Source organism: Kogia breviceps, chromosome 8, assembly GCF_026419965.1.
Source record: "Kogia breviceps isolate mKogBre1 chromosome 8, mKogBre1 haplotype 1, whole genome shotgun sequence".
Lineage (NCBI taxonomy): Eukaryota > Metazoa > Chordata > Mammalia > Artiodactyla > Physeteridae > Kogia > Kogia breviceps.
Genome location: NC_081317.1, coordinates 73,146,881 through 73,166,556, shown reverse-complemented (window position 1 = coordinate 73,166,556; position 19,676 = coordinate 73,146,881). Strand labels below are relative to the sequence as shown.

Here is a 19,676-nt window from a genome sequence, read left to right as displayed (position 1 = left end):
ACTCATTGCTCAAGCATGGGCCTCAGACCACAGACAAGATCATCATCTGGGGGCTTATTAGAAAGGCAGGTCTCAGGGACTTCCCTGATGGCACAGTGGTTAAGAATCTGCCTGCCAGTACAGGGAACACGGGTTCGAGCCCTGGTCCGGGAAGATCCCACATGCCACGGAGCAGCTAAGCCCGCGTGCCACAACTACTGAAGCCTGCGCACCTAGAGCCCGTGCTCTGCAACAAGAGAAGCCACCGCAATGAGAAGCCCGAGCACGGCAATGAAGAGTAGCCCCCGCTCGCCGCAACTAGAAAAAGCCCACGTGCAGCAACGGAGACCCAACGCAGCCAAAAATAAATAATTTATTTTAAAAAAAAGAATTTCAGGTCTCAGGCCCACCCCAGACCCACCAGTCAGGATCTGCATTTTCACAGGATTCCCAGGTGATTCATGTGCACATGGACAGGCTAGAGCACATAGGATGATGACTTAACGGTATGAGAAAACAATTATTATGAACTAAGATTTCTATGCCCAATGATCAGTCAAGTATAAGGGCAGAATCAAAGCACTTTAAGGCAGAATACAAAAACGTTGTCATTCTAGTGAGTGATGCTGATAATGGGGGAGGCTATGAATGTGTGGAGGCAGGGAGTAGATGGGAAATCTCTGTACCTTCCTCTCAATTTTGTTGTAAAGCTAAAACTGCTCTAAAAATAGTCTTTCTTTTTTTAAAAGGTGGTATTTAAAGCTATAAATGTAACCAATAAAAATATAATTATTAAACATTGGAAGACAGCAAGAAAAGGAGAGATTAAGTGAACTAAATTCTCATCCTTCATCATCTTTCATACCGGGAAGTCAATAGATATTGTCTAAATTATTAAGTCAGTAAATTGTGATATATTTTGTAGAGTTAAGGAAGTAAGCCTTAGAAGAACTAAAAATAGTAACAGGATTTTTTTTCCTCTTGTTACTCAATGATTCTTTTTTTAAAAATATTTATTTATGGGGCTTCCCTGGTGGCGCAGTGGTTGAGAGACCGCCTGCCGGTGCAGGGGACACGGGTTCGTGCCCCGGTCCGGGAAGATCCCACATGCCGCGGAGTGGCTGGGCCCGTGAGCCATGGCCGCTGAGCCTGCGCGTCCGGAGCCTGTGCTCCGCAACGGGAGAGGCCACAACAGTGAGAGGCCCGCGTACCACACACACACACACACACAAAATTTATTTATTTACTAGGTTGCGCCGGGTCTTAGTTGCAGCAGGCAGGCTCCTTAGTTGCAGGATGTGAACTCTTAGTTGTGGCATGCATGTGGGATCTAGTTCCCTGCCCAGGGGTCGAGCCTAGGTCCCCTGCATTGGGAGCGTGGAGTCTTAACCACTGCACCACTAAGGAAGTCCCTCAATGATTCATTTTTAAAGCTGAGAGGTAATGACTTCTTTTGAGGTCTCACTGAAATGTCCCTGTGCACAGATTAGAACAACATAAACAAGCTCCAAAATTTTATCGTCGTAACACACTAAAAGTTAATTACTAACAGTTGCAGTCCAGTGAAGGCTCTTTCTGGTCAGTAAGCAGTTTTCCTCCAATTCAGGGATCCAGGCCTCTTTCTTCTTGTGATCCAAGCCACTTCTTCTATCCTTCCTGTGATATCCTGCAGGTCTCGGACTCTTTTGCATGTAGCATGAATGGGGAAGAAGAGCATATGGAAAAGGCAGACTCACTTCCTAAATGACCTGGCCCCCAAAGGACATCCTCACTTCCACTTTCATTCCCTTGGAGAGAACTAGTCGTGGCCCCACCTAGATGTCAGGAGGGCTTGTAAATGTAGTTCTTGGTGACAGTTCTATGTCATGAAGGGTGAGCTCAAATTTTTGGTGGGCAACAAACCATTTCTGCCACACTCTGTATCCACATAGTTATGTATAAATGGCATGTACCCCTTGCACCTCCTCAGAAAGGCATGTGAGTTCCGGACACTGCAAAGTCAAGTGCCCTGCAGTTAGAAAGGATGGTGTGTTGATCAGGTTTGCTCTGAGTTGTTTGAATATTAATTCCTTTCCCTTGCTCTGATATCACTTAACCAAGCACCTTTTTATAATCATTTCCTTTCACTTAGGAGATCTGTCTCTTGTAACTGGATGTCCTCTTTGTAAATTAATAAATCAGTGTTATAATGGGACAGTGGAAGGAGGTGTGGAAAGAGACCGTGCAACACGTTGCTCCCTGGTAGCAGCTTCAATAACACGTGTGTGACTTTGAACTGGTCCTGTAACCTCTCCACTCCTTGGTATCCTTATCTGTAAAATAAGGGACTTGTTGGGCTTTGCCCACCCGTTCTGTTCTAAATTCTTATTACTTTATAATTCTCTCCATCACTGAACCGATCATATTGAGTTTCTGGAGTGCGGTCAGAGTGACCACAGGCTGGACTGGAAGTTCCCACATAAGTATAGCAACTCTTAAAGTCCTTTTCACTACACCCACCCCTGCAATCTGTCACAGAGACATCAACCTTGAATAGTGAGGCTCTAAAGAAAAACAGAGGTTGAGAAACAGTGTGGTAGCAAGGAATCTGACTCATGATGAGAAATCTCCATCAGTAGCAGAAGAAAAAGCTTTTATGGGGATTCAGCTCATCAGCCCCACCACAAAGCCCTCCTCACCAAAAAGGGTGATAAATTTTCCTAGGCACTTAACAGTTCATAAAGCAGTCACCATCCCCACAAGGTAAGCAGAATAGGTTATTATTTTCATTACATATTTAGGGTTTTTTTTAAATAAGTTCATGGTTCAAACATTAAAAAGTACAAAAATGCATGTGTTGAAAAGTCCCCCATCTGCCCAGTTCTCACACTTCATCCTCCCATGCCCCCGAAAGAAATAAGCACTTGTATTAGTTTTTTGTCATTTCAGAGACTTTCACACATATGTATTCTTTTCCCTCCTCTCCTACATATATAACAATATTCATTATACACTGTTCTGACCTTGCTTTAATTTAATATATCAGAGAGTTCTTTGTACTATCTGTACATAAAAATCACCCTATGTTCTATAGAAATCTATCTATATTTTATCAGTTTTATTTCTAGTCTTTTGTGAATGCTAATCATGCTTTAGTAATTTGAGTTGTACGTAAGTCATTTCACACACTTGTGTATGAGTATATCCATAAATTCCTCAGAATGGTAATTTTGATAGATACTTTCAATTTGCCCTTCGTCGACCCATTTTATAGATGAGGAAAGGTGGTAAGAACTTAAGGTTGCAAGTCAAGGGCCGTACACAGCTTGGTGCTCACAGGTATGATTTTCCGGAGTTGGAGCTGTATGGGTGTGAGTAGGTCTGGTATTGTAAGCTGACGCTGTCTGCCGTGAGGTGGGCAAGCAGGACAGCTCAGCAGAGTGCAAGCTGGAGGAGTGAGGCTTGGCTGCTGCGTGTTGGGAAGTCCCAGGGCAGATGTGAGCCGAGTGCTTCCAGTGTCTGAGCAGGCACTTTGTGAGCCAGGAGCCCAGGGTGTGGGCACCGGCTTGTAGGAGCCTCCAGAAATAGCAGTTACACACACATCACAGGATAGCCTTTGAGCCAAGTGGCCAGGAGGTGGCTCTCTGCGCCAGTAAGGTTCCTGCTACCCACACCTGGGTTCATTGGGTCTTAGATTTGGGACAGTGATAGGGCAGTGGCAGAGTTGTGGCCAATGTCACTTAAGTGTCAGTGAGGGCTAGTGGGGTAGTTTTGTTAAAGTGGAGCAGCCTTGCTTGCATATTTTAAGTAATAAAGTACGTATTGATATATATGTGTGTCGTTATATATTCTTATATAATATTTATACATAATATATTTAAATATCTTATATATTTATATTAATTATATACAGTAGTCATATATATATTTAATTATATATCTATATTTTACTTATATAATATATTATATATAACATGTATAATATAAAGTTTGTTTTTTGGGGTGTTTTTTTTTTTGCGGTTCGCTGCTTACCTCACACTGCTGCGGCCTCTCCCGTTGCGGAGCACAGGCTCCTGACGCGCAGGCTCAGCGGCCAAGGCTCACGGGCCCAGCTGCTCCGCGGCATGTGGGATCCTCGCGGACCGGGGCACAAACCCGCGTCCCCTGCATCGGCAGGCGGACCCTCAACCACTGCACCACCAGGGAAGCCCATAAAGTATATTTTAAATACATATATGCACATATAAATTATATATACATATAAACATATATAAATTATACAAACATAAGTTATACATATTTATATATAAATTATATTTTAAATACATATTTACATAAATATTTAAATAATGGAATTTTTCATATACTTTATTTTTTAGAGCAGTTTTAGGTTCACAGAAAAATTAAGTGGAAAGTACAGAGAGTTGCCATATGCCTTCTCTCCCACACATGCATAGTCTCTCCCATTAACAACATCCTGCACCAGAGTGGTACGTTTATTACAACTGATGAACGTACATTGAACGTCATTATCACCCAAAGTCTGCAGTTCACATTAGGGTTCACTTTTGGTGTTGTACATTCTGTGGGTCGACAAGTATATTTTTTATTCTTGTTCTTAGTGCTACATTAACACATTTATTTAGCTAGTAACACTATGAGGTAGGTGCTATTATTACCCCCATTTAGGGAAGAGGAAACTGAGGCACGTAAGGTTAAGTGCCTTGCCCACGGTCACATATCTAGTGAGTGTTGGAACTGAATTTGAACCTAGGCAGTGTGACTTAGCATGTGTTCTTAACTGCCATGCTCTACTGCCTCTAACTTGATTCCCCAGTACCTGGGGTTCTCTTTCCTCTTCCCACTCCTCCTCCAGATGAGAGAAAAGGGCTCCCTCTGTTCTTACTTACCTGGCTTTCCCAGAGCCTCATTGCCTGTTTGAGGAATCTTTGCACAACTTCTGTTGTTCTCTACAGCAGGGGTGCTGTGGGTTAGCACAGGTGCACAGGTTAGCACAGATTCCTGGGTGCTGTGGCCATGAGCCTGAGGGTTATCAGTGAGGGGGACAGAAGGGGAAAGGGAGGGTGAGGCTGGGAGTGATGGAGAAGGGAAAGGAGCAGTACAGCAACACTGGCCTCAGCGTCCAAAGAGATCTGAGATTAAAGGACAGCAGTGAAAATTGGGGGAGGGAAGAATATGGGACCAGTTCCTCTGATTGACCAAAGAACAGACAGTATGGGACTTCTGGCTCTAGGTCACAGCAACAATCAGGCTTTTCACTCATTCACTTATTTGTTCATAATCTCCTGTTATTTGGAGGGAAAATTCTGATAATTGGAGGGTCTTTTGTTTGTTGAAAAGGGTGAGGGAGGAGGGTGACGTTACATGCTTTTGGAAGAGCTTGAACACAGCTAAATAGTTCTGCAGAAGAAAAGGAGAGAGTTTAGGAAGCCCAAAAGGAAGATCTAGAATTGCACTGTCCAGTATGGTGGCCACATGTGGCTACTGAGCACTTCAAATGCGGCTAGTCCTAACTGAGGTGTCTGTAAGTGTAAAATTCACATTGGATTTTGATGACTTAGTAGGGAAAAAAGAATGCAGACTGTCTCAGTAATAGTTGTTTATATCGGACATATGTTGAAATGATAATATTTTGGGTATGATAAGTAAAATAAAATATATTATTAAAATTAATTGTACTTTCTTTTCCTTTTTTTTAATGTTACTACTAGAATTTTTTAAATTATATATTTGAATTGCATTATATTTCTACTGGACTGTGGTGATCCAGAAGGAAGGAACAAGAACCATGAAGACTCAGGACTGTAGGGGAAAATTCATGAGAGAGGGAAGCCCTATAGCTGATGACAGAAAAGCAAGATGTGGGAAAAATTAATCGATGAGGTTTTGGGAGGGTAATGGGTATGATGCACAATGGAGTCTCTCACTCCAGTCTTCCCTATGAGATCTTCAGTAAAATCCACATTATTTTTTAATAAAACAAATTTAAAATAATTTCCTTTGGAGAAACTCATGTCTTCTCCTGAGGTGACTAAAAGCCTCCAGGTCCTAGCAAAACTGTGTTTGAATTTCACTGGCCTATATTGGGGGCCTAAATGAAATTAGTTAACTAGAAAAAGAGCTACAGGTACTCTACCTCTTTATATTCTAGTCAACATGTCCAATGAACTCAAAAGTTTCCAGACTATCCTTGAGTCACTTTTAAGAGAAGGTAGTTTTCTTCTTTCCCCACATGTGTTTTTTTCCCTGTTAACTTTTTGCTAATGTGGCCAAATTGAGAGAGTTGACTGTCGAGGGAGGCTTTGAATCAATATGGGATTTCTGGCTCATCAAATTCAAATTCAAGTCATCGCCAGTGTTGCTACCTAATAGTTGCTTAATGAATTTTGTTCTTTGGGAGTTGTGAAGCTGAATTGTCAGGGAGTGAACCTTCCAGGATACAGCTGTTTTTAATCATCTTGCATATCAGATTTGAGGCATAACTGAAAAGATGTTTGAGGACAGTGGCCAGCATACCTGATGCTGCTTTCTTCACCTGTGAATAAAAAGAATGTCAGAAACAGGAACTTAATCTGAAGCTTCGTAATTAGGATTGTGGCTGACATTCTGGTGTGAATTCTGGGAAGGAAAATGCTAAAGGAAATTACAGAAAACTTGAGGGAATAGAGAGAAGCAAGTTAACTGACTTTCTAATGAGCCAAATAATTTGTAAAAGTAACAGTAGCGGTAAATTTGAGGTGATGTGGTCTCAAAGGAAGGACTACATTCTAATGAATTACTGTTCAACTCATCCTTGGCCTGGTATTTCCCCCGTTTCCATCTCCTTTTGCGGGATGAAGTAATGAGCCTCTGAAAACTAACATGGCTGAACTGATTTTAGAAATTTACTGTCTTTAACACTAAAGTGTGGTGTGTGCATGGCTTTCTATATAATAACAGAAATATCAGGAATATGGTCCAGGTTGATTATAATGGGTGATTTAGTACCCCTGAACTGAATGTAGTGTAACAACAGAGATAATAAATGTAGTGGACGGTGAGGAAAGGAAATTATGTAGGGGCATGGAAAAAGGGATTGAAATGGGGAAAAAATGTCTATTTTGTGTAACCCTCAGTAAATATGGATTTTGTAGATATGTCTGACTTTAAACCAGGGGCATGTCACAGAAATACAGATAGACTTTTATTTATTTATATTTTTAAGATTTATTTGTTTGTTTGTTTGTTTATTATTGGCTGTGTTGGGTCTTCCTTGCTGTGCGTGGGCTTTCTCTATTTGCGGCGAGCCAGGGCTTCTCTTCGTTGCAGTGCCTGGGCTTCTCATTGCAGTGGCTTCTCTTGTTGTGGAGCATGGGCTCTAGGCATGTGGGCTTCAGTAGTTTTAGCTTGCAGGCTCTAGAGCACAGGCTCAGTAGTTGTGGCTCACGGGCTTAGTTGCTCCGCGGCATGTGGGATCTTCCCAAACCAGGGATCTAACCCATGTCCCCTGCATTGGCAGGCGGATTCTTAACCACTGTGCCACCCAGGAAGTCCTCAGATAGACTTTTAATCGGCTTTGATTTCCAGAGAATGTCCCTTGAATTTTCTATAAAATTTACAAGATTTCCCCTCTGAGTTTCCATGATTGCCTTAAGCTTATTTCATGTATTTTATTGGAATCAGAATGATAAATGAATGATTTGATGGTTAAAGTGTTAGACAAAGAGCCAGACAATAAGGTAGTCTGCATAAATTCAGAATTTTCTCTTTAATCAAAGGCTGGGTTGTGATCAGAGCTTTGAGGTTGGAGTGGCTGAGTTAATCCAAGTGGATGAATTAATTTTCCTGACTGTTTAGTGTTAGCCACAATTATACGGATTTCAAGGTGGATGAAAGTAATGAACCTGATTTTGTAGCCATCACACAAGAATGTATTCTTCCAAATGGCCTCTGTCCCTCTGTTTACTCTGCAAGGATAAAAGCATATGTGAAAGATGTGGCCACTGGCCAAAACAGTATTTAAAGCCCTCTTTTGGAATTGACTTCAGAGCCTGAATAGACTCTTTTTAATAATCTTGGCTGTTGCATATCTTCATCCTTTCAGGATAGATTTGGTATTTGTAGAACATCAAACAGCATTCTCAGCCAAATCTTGTAAACAAGGTGGATGATAAATTTGGATGACACCCTTTGAGGTCAAAAATCAAATATGACTATAGAATATTGAAAACGGTTTGCTAGTAGCTTCAAATACCTCAAATTAACTTTGAAATCAGTTCCAATAAAGGAGTGGCCAAAGTATTTTGAGCAAAGACAGTACCCTTGGAACATGTAAGTATAGAGTCTGCCAAGGTGACTATTCTAAAACGGATTACACCAATTTAGATGTTTGTTTAAAAAATGAATTGCATCACTTTCTGGGCACAGTGAAATGTAATAGGAAGAACAGCAAAAGCCAGAGGGATCCACTTCCACTCCTTTTGGCTCTGAGTGACCTTGGACAAGTTATTTAAGCTGTCTTAGCTTCTGCTTCAAAATTAGCAATTGGGGATAATAATTTCCACTGGGACTGTTGTGAGGGTTAGAAATACAGTATGTAAAACACCACATATATTACTGGCCTACACGTAGTACAGGGTTTGTGATTATTTGATGGATTTATTTATACCCGACCTTACTTCAAAATGGATTAAAAGTAGCTTAACTGGGCTCCCCTGGTGGCGCACTGGTTGAGAGTCCGCCTGCCAATGCAGGGGACACGGGTTCATGCCCCGGTCCGGGAGGATCCCACATGCCGTGGAGCGGCTGGGCCCGTGAGCCATGGCCGCTGAGCCTGCGCGTCTGGAGCCTGTGCTCCGCAACGGGAGAGTTCACAGCAGTGAGAGGCGCGCGTACCGCAAAGAAAAAAAAAAAAAGTAGCTTAACTGCTTGTTTTCCACCTCTACATAGCCTTATTTAGGACAGGGTAATAATAAATGTACCATGTGCTCTAGTCATTTATATTAACTTTTTTTTTTTGCTTTTTAAAAACAGTATATTGATCTGTTAAATACGAACTATGGTGTGTGCAGAAAATGCACTAATGAATGTTAAATAGCCCTTAAAACGTATCAGACATGATTCTAAGTTTTATACATATATATAAAATATTAACTTGTAGTATATCTATTAACTTGTATCATCCAGTAACCATGTGATGTAAGTACTATTGGATTGACCAAAAAGTTCGTTTGGGTTTTTCGTAAGATGTTATGGAAAAACCCGAACAAACTTTTTGGCCAACCCAATATTACTCTGCCCACTTCAGAGATGGTAGAATTGGAATATTTTCTGTGATTAAATTATTCAGAGTCAAAGAGCTAGTAAGTGATGAAACCACGATGCAAATTCAGGCAGTATGTCACCCACACCTGTTCCCCACACTACTACAATACCTCATTAAGGATAGTGAATGACAGGATGATCCCTTAGGGATAAATCTGGTATTTGAAAACTAATAAGCACCATTTATAGCCAACTCTTGTAAATAAGGTAGGGGATAATCCTTTGGAGTCAAAAGTCAAATATGACTAAATATGAGAATAGAATATTGAGAACAATTTGCTGGTAAGTTCAAAGTCCATAAATTAACTTCGAAAGCTGTTCCCATAAAGGAGTGGCCAAAGTGTTTTGAGCAATGGCAGTGGCCTTGAAACATGCAAATAAAGAGTCTACCGTGGCTAGTTGAAAAGGACCAGGACCCACCAACCTGTGTTGGGCAGGTGCTAGAAGGCAAATCCAGCTGCAGTATGGAGAAAAGTGTAGTCCAGCAGGCAGTCCACTATCTCTAAAGGATCAACAACAAGTGGCCATCCAGACAAGCTGTTGGCATTCTTGATCCAGAAAATAGGGGATCCAAGGTGGTGAGGCAGCCAACATTGGGTCAGTCTGTCCACAGATCACTGGATCAAGGGACAGATCCACCAGAGCTTTCCACTGGCCAAACCCAAACAGAAGCCAGAGCAACAGGGAGCTGTTGATGCAGCCCAAAGGGGCCAGCCTTGCAGGGCACAGGCAGGGTGGGGAAGGTGCAGAGTGGATCTGAAGAGGGAAACAAGATGTCCAGCCCCCATGTCTTCATCAAAGCTGGACGGGGTCAAGGACACAGTCCTGAGGTCCAACCAGAGACCTCAGTCTGGTTAACATCTGGTACCCAACTCACTCTGAAACCATTACCAATACTATCTGCCAAGCCATGCTTCACAATTTCAGGCATAAGGATATCAGAGAAAACAAAATGATAGTTTGCTGAGGCAAGATAACTCTGTGTGAGGAGGCCTTTACTGACCATGTAAGCCTATTTAAACTGATAATGATTTTAGGAAGGTGAAATGTGTGTTCTCTATCCATCTTAGCTCCCAGTATCATTAAATTTAATTTACAAATGATTCAAAGGAGATTAAGCTTTAATAAACTCTTGTATTTTTTATTTCTTTTATATGTTACTCTTATAAATAGATGCATTGTGTTTAGAAGAGCTGATGATTTGAGTAGGAGCCTTGATGTCCTTTGGATTCCCTAGTAGATGTTTTGTGATTGATCTAACTCATGGAAGGGAAACATTTATAGGCTAGGGAAGGTAGATAAGAATACCTGGGTATTCCTATTCTGTCATTTTTTTTTTTTAATGAGAACCATTAATCTCCCAGCCTATGCAGATTGCGCGCACGTGCGCGCGTGTGTGTGTGTGTGCGCGCACGCACGTTTGCATGCCCTCTACACGCAGGGCATAATCTTGTTTGGCAACCACAGCTTTTGTTATGGAAATTAATAGTCTCAGTGTCATAGACCGCCCCTCCAATGGCTTGGTGGCAGATGTCATGTTGACTGGAACAGTATGTGCGCAGGTGGATGAGGATAGGCTGCAGTCCCAAGAAATAGGACTTCCCTTCCAACTCCAGCAGGGCAAGACAAGCAACATTCATTAAGTCCACAGGAGGTAGTTGTACTACTTTAAATATATGCAAAAATATAAAAACTTATATAAATGGAATCATATTGTTCATTCTAGTTTTCTCAGAGGAGAGAATTGCTAGTACATACTTTCTTCTTTTCCCACTTCTCTCCTCTCCCCTTCATGTGTTTTCCCTACACCTGCATTACTACCCCACCCCCTCCCCATACTCACACAATACTCTCCAGGTTAATAATCTGGTACCATTCTTTTTCTCTTTTTTACATTTCATTTTGTCTTCAGTCAGGCCCTTCTAAAACTACTTCTGAATGTGTTAAAAGAAACAGTCTATTGCAAATTTTTATTAACAACTACTTAAGGACAGATCAACCAAAGTAATTATAGCCTCCCCTTCTATTCATGCCAAACCAACAGGAGCCTCAGCTAACATTATGAGCTACCTGGATTCAATTGCTGAATCGTGAAATATTTTATTTCTAAATGGTGCACTGCAGTGGAGTTCCCTCCCTTTGTTCACTTTTTCCAACTCAGCTGTGGAACATTCCAGAACCAAGAGCCAGAAAGCCACCTGTGCTCCACCACAACCTGGATACCCTTACTTCTGCATCCAAGATGCCGTAACACCTCCTTTTCACGTTGTATGGCTGCTGCTGCAGAGGAGACTCTCTTGCCTGTGTCTTCCAGGTCATCTAGCCTTTTTGTAGAAGGGGAGAGATTTTCTTCAGCTGTAACTCCTCCCTTCTACTCTCCCAGCCTCCGGGAGCACATGGGTCATAAGCAAGAACATTGGCTGGATGATGGCACTCCTCTCCTAGGCCTCAGTTCCTAGGATGCTTACGAGCTATGAAATCCAGAACCTATAAGAACAGTAGCACTCACATGATTCACAAAGGTGATGCAGTTGTTGTTTTAACTCTAGCTTCTTTTTTATTTTTTTTGATTTTTTTTTTGTGGTACGCGGGCCTCTCACTGTTGTGGCCTCTCCCGTTGCGGAGCACAGGCTCCAGACGCACAGGCTCAGCGTACAAGGCTCACGGGCCCAGCCACTCCGCGGCATGTGGGATCCCCCCGGACCGGGGCACGAACCCGTGTCCCCTGCATCGGCAGGCGGACTGTCAACCACTGCGCCACCAGGGAAGCCCAACTCTAGCTTCTTTTTGTAGCTGGAACCTATTTCTGTTTTGCATTCATCACCAAGTATTATAATCGCCAAAGCTGTCTGCCCTTGTAGGCTGGGATCATGGTTTAGAAACTTGCATCCCCCTTGCCTCGCACAGTACCTGGTACATATCCAATAAATGCCAGCTGGATCAGCGCCCTCAAATATAGGCAGAGGTTGAATCACTGGAGTTCTTTGGGCATTTAAAGCATCAGAAGAAGGTGGAGAAGTTCACAGGGGCAGATGAGGGCAGTAAAGATTCAAGGTGGAAAAAAGAAATGAGTTCTCCAAAGGCTGGGCATGCCAATGTCCAGAAGGCCCCTGATATTGGGAAGTGGAAGGATAATTATTTTCTTTCTAATCACTGAGAATTTACTGACTACCTACTATGTTCCCTCTGTACTTGGCACTGGGGAATCAAAGATAAATGACATGTCATCTTTTCTCAAGGACTTCATATTTATAAAGAATTGCTACTCAGAATGACAGGTGCCATAATATGATAAATAGATAGATAGATAGATAGATAGATAGATAGATAGATAGATAGGGTGCAGTGAGGATGATGGGAGGGTTTAATCAGGCTTTATTACTCCCCTGCTTAAACCCTCCCAGTAGCATGCTAGTGCACTTGAAATAACTCTTTACCAGGCCCTGCCCTGCTAGCCCCTTCCCAACTTTCCATCCTCATCTTCTACCACGTCGTCCCTTACTCAGTTCACAAACATTATTTCTGTCTTTGAACACAGCAAGTCCTTTCTCAACTCAAGGCCCTGCCCTCAGATCTTTAGTTGGCTGCCTCTTTCTTTATCATTCAGACCTCAGTGCCCATATCACCTCCTCTGGCCACTACAGGAGGCCCTCTCTCCTTGGTCACTTTCTCTGCCATTACCCTGTTTCATTTTCTTCATAAGACTTTTTGTTCCCTGATGTTATTTTATTTGTTTATTAACATAATTATTGTCTCTTCCCCTCTCCTTTCTCTCCAGCCCCATGAGCTAGAATGGTGGCTTCCTGAGAACAGAGCAGCCTGTCTGGCTTGGCCACTGCTCTGCCTCTATGCCCAAAACGTTGCCTGGAGGCTGGCACGTAATAGACATTCCTTAGGTATGAACTTGCTTTGGGGAAGATGAGACAGATTCACCAAAGAAAAGTTAGGTGAAAAATATGCCGAGGATAGGGAAAGCAGTTAGGGTGGCAGGTTGAGATTGAGTGCTGTGGGAACTCCAGGTGGAGCTACCCAGCCAGAAAAGCCCCACACCTTCCTGAACTGCAATATGATGCTAACACGCTTATTAGCACTGTACTTATTTGTACTTAATGTTAGCGCTTACTAGTTAGTGTTTATAATCTTTACTTTTTAAGCAAATACCGTGAAAAACATCTTTGTCCACATCTGAGTTTTTCCTTTCAGATTTCTATAAGTAGAGTTACTGGGGCAAAGGTATATTACCTTTTAAAGATTTTAATTCATCTTGCCAAATTGCTTTTCAAAAAGGTGGTACCAATCTCTATACCCACAATAACCTTGGATTCTTTCAAAACAGCCTCAGTGGGGTTTTTAAATAAATATCACCCCCAAAGTTGCCAGGGTACAGGGAACCGTCCTCTCGTGTGCTGCCGATGGACCCGACCACCAACGTCAGCTCCACCTTTAAAAGTTGGTAGTTGCCTTTGTCCTAGAGAAATCCCTCAAATCGATGTATGTTATTAATTAACATGCCGCAAACACCACAACCCAAACTATATTCTTGAAACCACAGTGGTGAGTGAAATAGAAATACTCCGTGCGTGCGGGAATACTCCCCTGAGGCCAGGGGAGGGGGTATAAGGGCAATGCACCCAGGGAATAGAAAGCTCCACTGTAGCAAAACTGCATTATTTTGACAGTATTTTTCCCTAAAGTAGTGGTTTCTTGTAACTTTCTTTACCATAACTCAGTGTATGGACATGCATGGAAATCTCATTTCCTTTGGATCAGTGCTCTATGAGATGGCACCATTTGCTGGTCAAATATAATTTTAACCCAGAATAAACTAAAATCTCTTTCTGATGCATATATCGATAGATTTTCCTCAAAGTGAAAAGAGAAAGTGCCATTTTCACTGAAGACAGTGTTTTGATCAGTTCTGCACATGGTTATCATGAATTCTTGGCTTGTTCAGGTGTTTTGGATGGTGGTTGTTGCATTGCTAACACTAACCACACACAGCTGACACACTGCAAGGCAACAGTACCCAGGGAAGTATCTGGCATGTTTGGTATCCCTCCCTGTGAATGCTTTCTTTGTGCTCAGCACAAAGAATTGATTATTTGTTTTGTATTGAATTGAATTGAATTGAATTGAATATTTGAATTGAATTCATTGAATTCAATTCAATTGAATTGAATATTTGTTTTGTATTTTGCATGATCCACTGGAGACCACCTAACCTGGGGGCCCTCAGTACCAGCATTTGCCTCTTCTTTTCAGTGCATTAACCATCCATCTGGTCTGAATGGAGACTCGTACTTGGAAAACTTTCTTATACCTAGTTCACAGTCACTGTTCTCAGGGGTTAAATGAGAGAAGGCAACAGTTTTTCAAAGAAGACAGGGTCTAATTTGTATGAAGTGGGACTCTTATCAAGGAAGGAAGTGATAAGGATTGATCATCTCTGCTAAACCACAATTGTTTTCTAGTGAGTATGAGTCAGTGGTGGATCCATCAAAGAATGGGAGAAAGATGATACTTCTGCTTTAAGATGAACTTGGTAGCTCCAAAATGGCCTCCTTTACTACCGGGACTGTCATAGTGCCTGAAGGAAATTGCTTTCATTGTGGTGGGAGTTGAGTAGAATATAATGCATCAAAACATTAGAGAGTCCATCAGATGTTCCTGGTCCTCCTGGAGCTTTCTGCTATTACATTAAAGAGTTCACTTTCCACTTTTGTCCATTTGTAAGACGAGCTCTCCAAAAGAACACTATGAGAAAAGTTTACACATTAAAAAAAAATTATTTATTTAGGCCGTGTCGAGTCTTAGTTGCGGCACATGGGCTCTTTAGTTGCAGCATGTGAGATCTTTTTAGTTGTGGCATGTGGGCTCCTTAGTTGTGGCATGCATGTGGGATCTAGTTCCCTGACCAGGGATCAAAACCGGGCCCTCTGCCTTGGGAGCTCGGAGTCTTACCCACTGGACCACCAGGGAAGTCCCTAAAAGTTTACACATGTTGAACCTATTTACCATAAATGTCTTGAAATCATAGGGATCCTGCCTATTTTTGCTTTTCTTTACATCCTTTGTGTTTATTTCCGTACACTGTACACAGATTATGCTATAAAGCTATTTTGTGATAAGAATTGAAAGGTTGAAACCAAAGCTGTCTCTCTAGCTGCAAGTCCCTCTGAAAATAGGGAAAGAGACCTAGCCATATTTTAAAGAAATAAGCGTGTTATCCAATATCAGCTATAATGCTAATTTATAGAATCAAAGAATTTTAGATGCAGGGTGTCTGAGGGAAGTGAGTATTCGAAATTAGCTAGTCTGTGTTTCTTTAAGTGCATTTGTCAGAACACTGGCCTGTAGCAAAAGTGTTTCCCAGTCAAACAAGTTTGTAAACCAAGCATCCTGTATCTTCCTCCCCTTGAAAATTCACAATGAAAAGTCAGCTCGAAGTCAGCATTTCCCAGACTTATTTGACCACGGAGTCTTTTCTTGTCTAGGTAATAGCTGTTAACATCCTGCTGTAGGAAATGAGTCCAGTCTCATGGTGGAGGTCCGGAAAATTGAACCACTTAACCAGAGGCAACAGAGCCAGCAATGCCAGGACGAGAACCCACTGATGGTTGATAGCCTCCCTCAGAATAGCTGCGAATTTGTATTGACAGCAACGGATTCAAAACATTCCAAGATTATTTTTTTCCCTTGAAACTTATTTTAAAAATCGTTTCTAGTATAACTTAGATTTATCCCTTAGCAGATGGACAATGTGTCAATTGCCTCATTCAATCTGGTAGTACTCTCAATTCATATGCATCAGAAACAGAACCTGAATAGTAAGCATGGTGGGGAACTAAAAGCTCAAGAGGCTCTCAGTCTGAGGGGTGGGGAAGGGAGAAAGCCAGTAAGCAATTACACAAGGAGATATGTAATTACAAATTACGACACGTGCTACGAAGAAGATGAACTATGTGCTCTCACACTGAGCTTAAATTTGCAATCACTTTTTAACTGACCGAGCTTCAGATGGGATCAATAACAGCTGTTTTTATGGTATCTCGGTACTCAGCTCCTGACTACAGTCTGACCCACGTAATAGCCCCTCCCCTTTCTTGTTTTTGCAGCCGGGGGGAGCAGAATGAGAGCGCAGTGAGCCGGCCCAGCCTCGCTCCCAGCCGTCCCCGACGCCCACCATGAACCACTTGGAGGGGACCGCGGAGGTGGAGGTGACGGATGAGGCGGCAGGCGGGGAGGTGAACGAGTCGGTGGAGGCCGACCTGGAGCACCCGGAGGTGGAGGACGAGCAGCAGCAGCACTATGCGGGCCGCCCCCCGCGCGGCCGTGCCGTCGAGGACCTCCGCGCCCAGCCCGGGCCGCAGCAGCAGGAGGAGGAGGAGCGCGGGGAGTGCCTGGCGCGCTCCGCCAGCACGGAGAGCGGCTTCCACAACCACACGGACACGGCCGAGGGCGACGTGATCGCCGCAGCGCGCGACGGCTACGACGCCGAGCGCGCGCAGGACCCCGAGGACGAGAGCGCGTACGCAGTGCAGTACCGGCCCGAGGCCGAGGAGTACACGGAGCAGGCGGAGGCCGAGCACGCCGAGGCCACGCACCGCCGCACGCTGCCCAACCACTTGCACTTCCACTCGCTGGAGCACGAGGAGGCCATGAACGCTGCCTACTCGGGCTACGTCTACACGCACCGGCTCTTCCACCGCGGAGAGGACGAGCCCTATGCCGAGCCCTACGCAGACTACGGGGGCCTCCAGGAGCACGTGTACGAGGAAATCGGGGACGCACCCGAGCTGGACGCGCGCGACGGCTTGCGGCTGTACGAGCAGGAGCGAGACGAGGCGGCCGCCTACCGCCAGGAGGCCCTGGGCGCGCGGCTGCACCACTATGACGAGCGCTCCGACGGCGAGTCCGACAGCCCCGAGAAGGAGGCCGAGTTCGCGCCCTACCCGCGCATGGACAGCTACGAGCAGGAAGAGGACATCGACCAGATCGTGGCCGAGGTCAAGCAGAGCATGAGCTCGCAGAGCCTCGATAAGGCGGCCGAGGACATGCCCGAGGCCGAGCAGGACCTGGAGCGCGCCCCCACCCCGGGCGGGGGCCGCCCGGACAGCCCCGGGCTGCAGGCGCCAGTGGGGCAGCAGAGGGCGGCTGGCGGCGAGGCGGTGCAGCGGTACAGCAAGGAGAAGAGGGATGCCATCTCGCTGGCCATCAAGGACATCAAGGAGGCCATCGAGGAGGTGAAAACCAGGACCATACGTTCGCCTTATACCCCCGACGAGCCCAAAGAGCCCATCTGGGTCATGCGCCAGGACATTAGTCCCACCAGGGATTGTGACGACCAGAGGCCGGTGGATGGAGATGTAAGTGTGTGCGGGTTCAGGCCCACTCAGCTCCACGCGCGGCCAGGAGGGGAGACGGGCGCTCGGTGGCCTAGTTTGTCGTTGGGAAATGACTTGATGAGAGAAAGGATCTGTGGGGATGCTCAGAAACAGCTTGTGCTTAAGCGCGCCTGAGTGCAACACAGGTGGGAGGGAGTTAAGTGTTGAGCGGTTGCCGAGGTTGCCGTAAATCAGTGGTTCTCAAACTGTGCCTGGAGCACTTGTTCAGAAATTGATTTCCAGGCGCACCGCTTCCCATCCCTTAGTTTCCCACTTGGAAGGTATGGGGCGGGGCCTGAGAATTTGTGTTTCTAATGTCAAATGAAAAACAAGTCTGGATTGAGTAAGGAGAGACTTTATCGGAAAGGATTATTGCAGAGGGGAAAGGTCCTATTGTAACAGGGGAAGGGGGACTGTTGCAGTAGCAGAACCTCTGTAAGATCTGCAAGCGTCTCTAGAGTTAGGCACAGAGGGTGTTCTTTTGGAGGGAGGAGTAAACAAGGCTTGGAAGAACAAGGTGTGAGGAAGTGGGATGAAGCATGGCTTGAGCGCATTGCCCATGAGAGAGTGTTTTAACCTGACACCAGCCTATTCCCAGGAGGAGCCCTTGAGTAGGGGTGGTAAGCTGGCCAAAGTTCAGGGACCTGGAAGAAGGCGAGGAGCTTAATCCAAGGCTGGTTAATAAGCATTTTGTCTTGATTAATCAGCAGTTCAATTAACCATTTGTCAGGCAAAGAATGTAAATTTGGAGGGTCTGTGTCTGGCCTTGTCATAGGTAAACAAGGGGGCACCTGTGAGCTACTCAAGTCTAGTGGGAAGGTAGGTTCTTTGCCTAAGCCATTTCCAGAACACAAAATGAGGGGAGGAGAGCCCTTAACCTTTGCTGTTTTCCAGGATCTCAGGGCTCAGGTGAAACTCAACGTTGTCACTAATAAGTTCCCAGGTGATGTTAATGCTGCTGGTCCCAGGACCACAATTTGAGAACCACTGCCTTAAAGCAACCCCTTAAGAGTTTGGGATGGATAGTGTGGCCTCTTTGAAGGAAATCCTTCTGCGCTCTTTCTGGGGTGTCTGCAGTTTTTTCACTGTGAGTTTCAGGAAGGGCTTAGTTTTAATCTCTGGTGGTACCAGAGTGTCCTTCTCACCTCACAAAAGACATGTTTTTTTAACTGAAATATACTTTCTTGTGAAGAGCTACAGAAAGTTCTTGCTGCCCTGTCTGCATTTTATTTTCCGTTTTTGAAATACCTAAGAAATTTGATAACTCGGCAAGCTTGAGTGTCACAGTCTATTCAAAGTAAATCAAGAAGGCTAACCTTTACCCCCACTACCTGGCTCTAAAGATTCTCTTTCTCCTCTGACTCTCACTTTTCCATTCTCTTGAATAATTTTTTAAGCACTTTCATTTAAAATGCGAGCTTGGAGTAAAAGAAGGGTCAAGTGGTTAAATTCGGTTTCATTTAATTCTACATTTTATGATTGCACCAGCCTATTTCTCGGTATATCTTTTGGAGTGAGAAACAGTTATTGGAAGCTGTTTGTTCATTTTACTTAAATAGGTGAAGGGCTGGGCAGGTCAGAAAGGTATCATTCGCCTGCTCTTTTAGTAACAGTCAGTATTGGCTGTTAGCTGATTAAATCTCGGGCACCTTTAAGGCAAGGTTGGAAATGGTTTGGGAAGGGATCTGCGTCCTCCCAGCCAGGGGGCGGCATTGGGTCAGTTAGTTTAATATGCTTGGTGTCTCCGTCTGCTTTCCAGGCTTCACAGTCAAACAGTTAAAAATAGGTGCGCTCACGTGCAGAATTGTCGGTGATCTCCCGCTGTCTCCAGGTTCCTTCTGGCTGGGAGGGATGGAGTGCAGCAAGTATTTTGCAAATGTAGTGGAAATGGAGCAGGTTTTTAAAAGTAGGGAGCTGTCAAGAGGCCGGGTTCTACAACCTTTTTAGAAACTTGGAAAGCCATCCGAGAAAAAGATGCAGGAGTGTTTGGACCAGATGCTGGCCTCTTCC

General features: G+C 44.2%; 1 protein-coding gene across 5 annotated transcripts in view; it reads left to right on the top strand.

Annotated features, from left to right (window-relative positions):
- The window catches only part of APBA1 (amyloid beta precursor protein binding family A member 1), a 232,264-nt gene that overhangs the window by 138,364 nt on the left and 74,224 nt on the right, over positions 1 to 19,676 (top strand). For all 5 annotated transcript variants that reach the window (XM_067039554.1, XM_059072721.2, XM_067039553.1 and 2 more), the window contains exon 2: positions 16,398 to 17,648. In XM_067039554.1, the coding sequence (XP_066895655.1) occupies positions 16,467 to 17,648 (1,182 nt within the window). In that variant the 5' untranslated portion in view covers positions 16,398 to 16,466. The remainder of the gene's footprint in view (positions 1 to 16,397; positions 17,649 to 19,676) is intronic.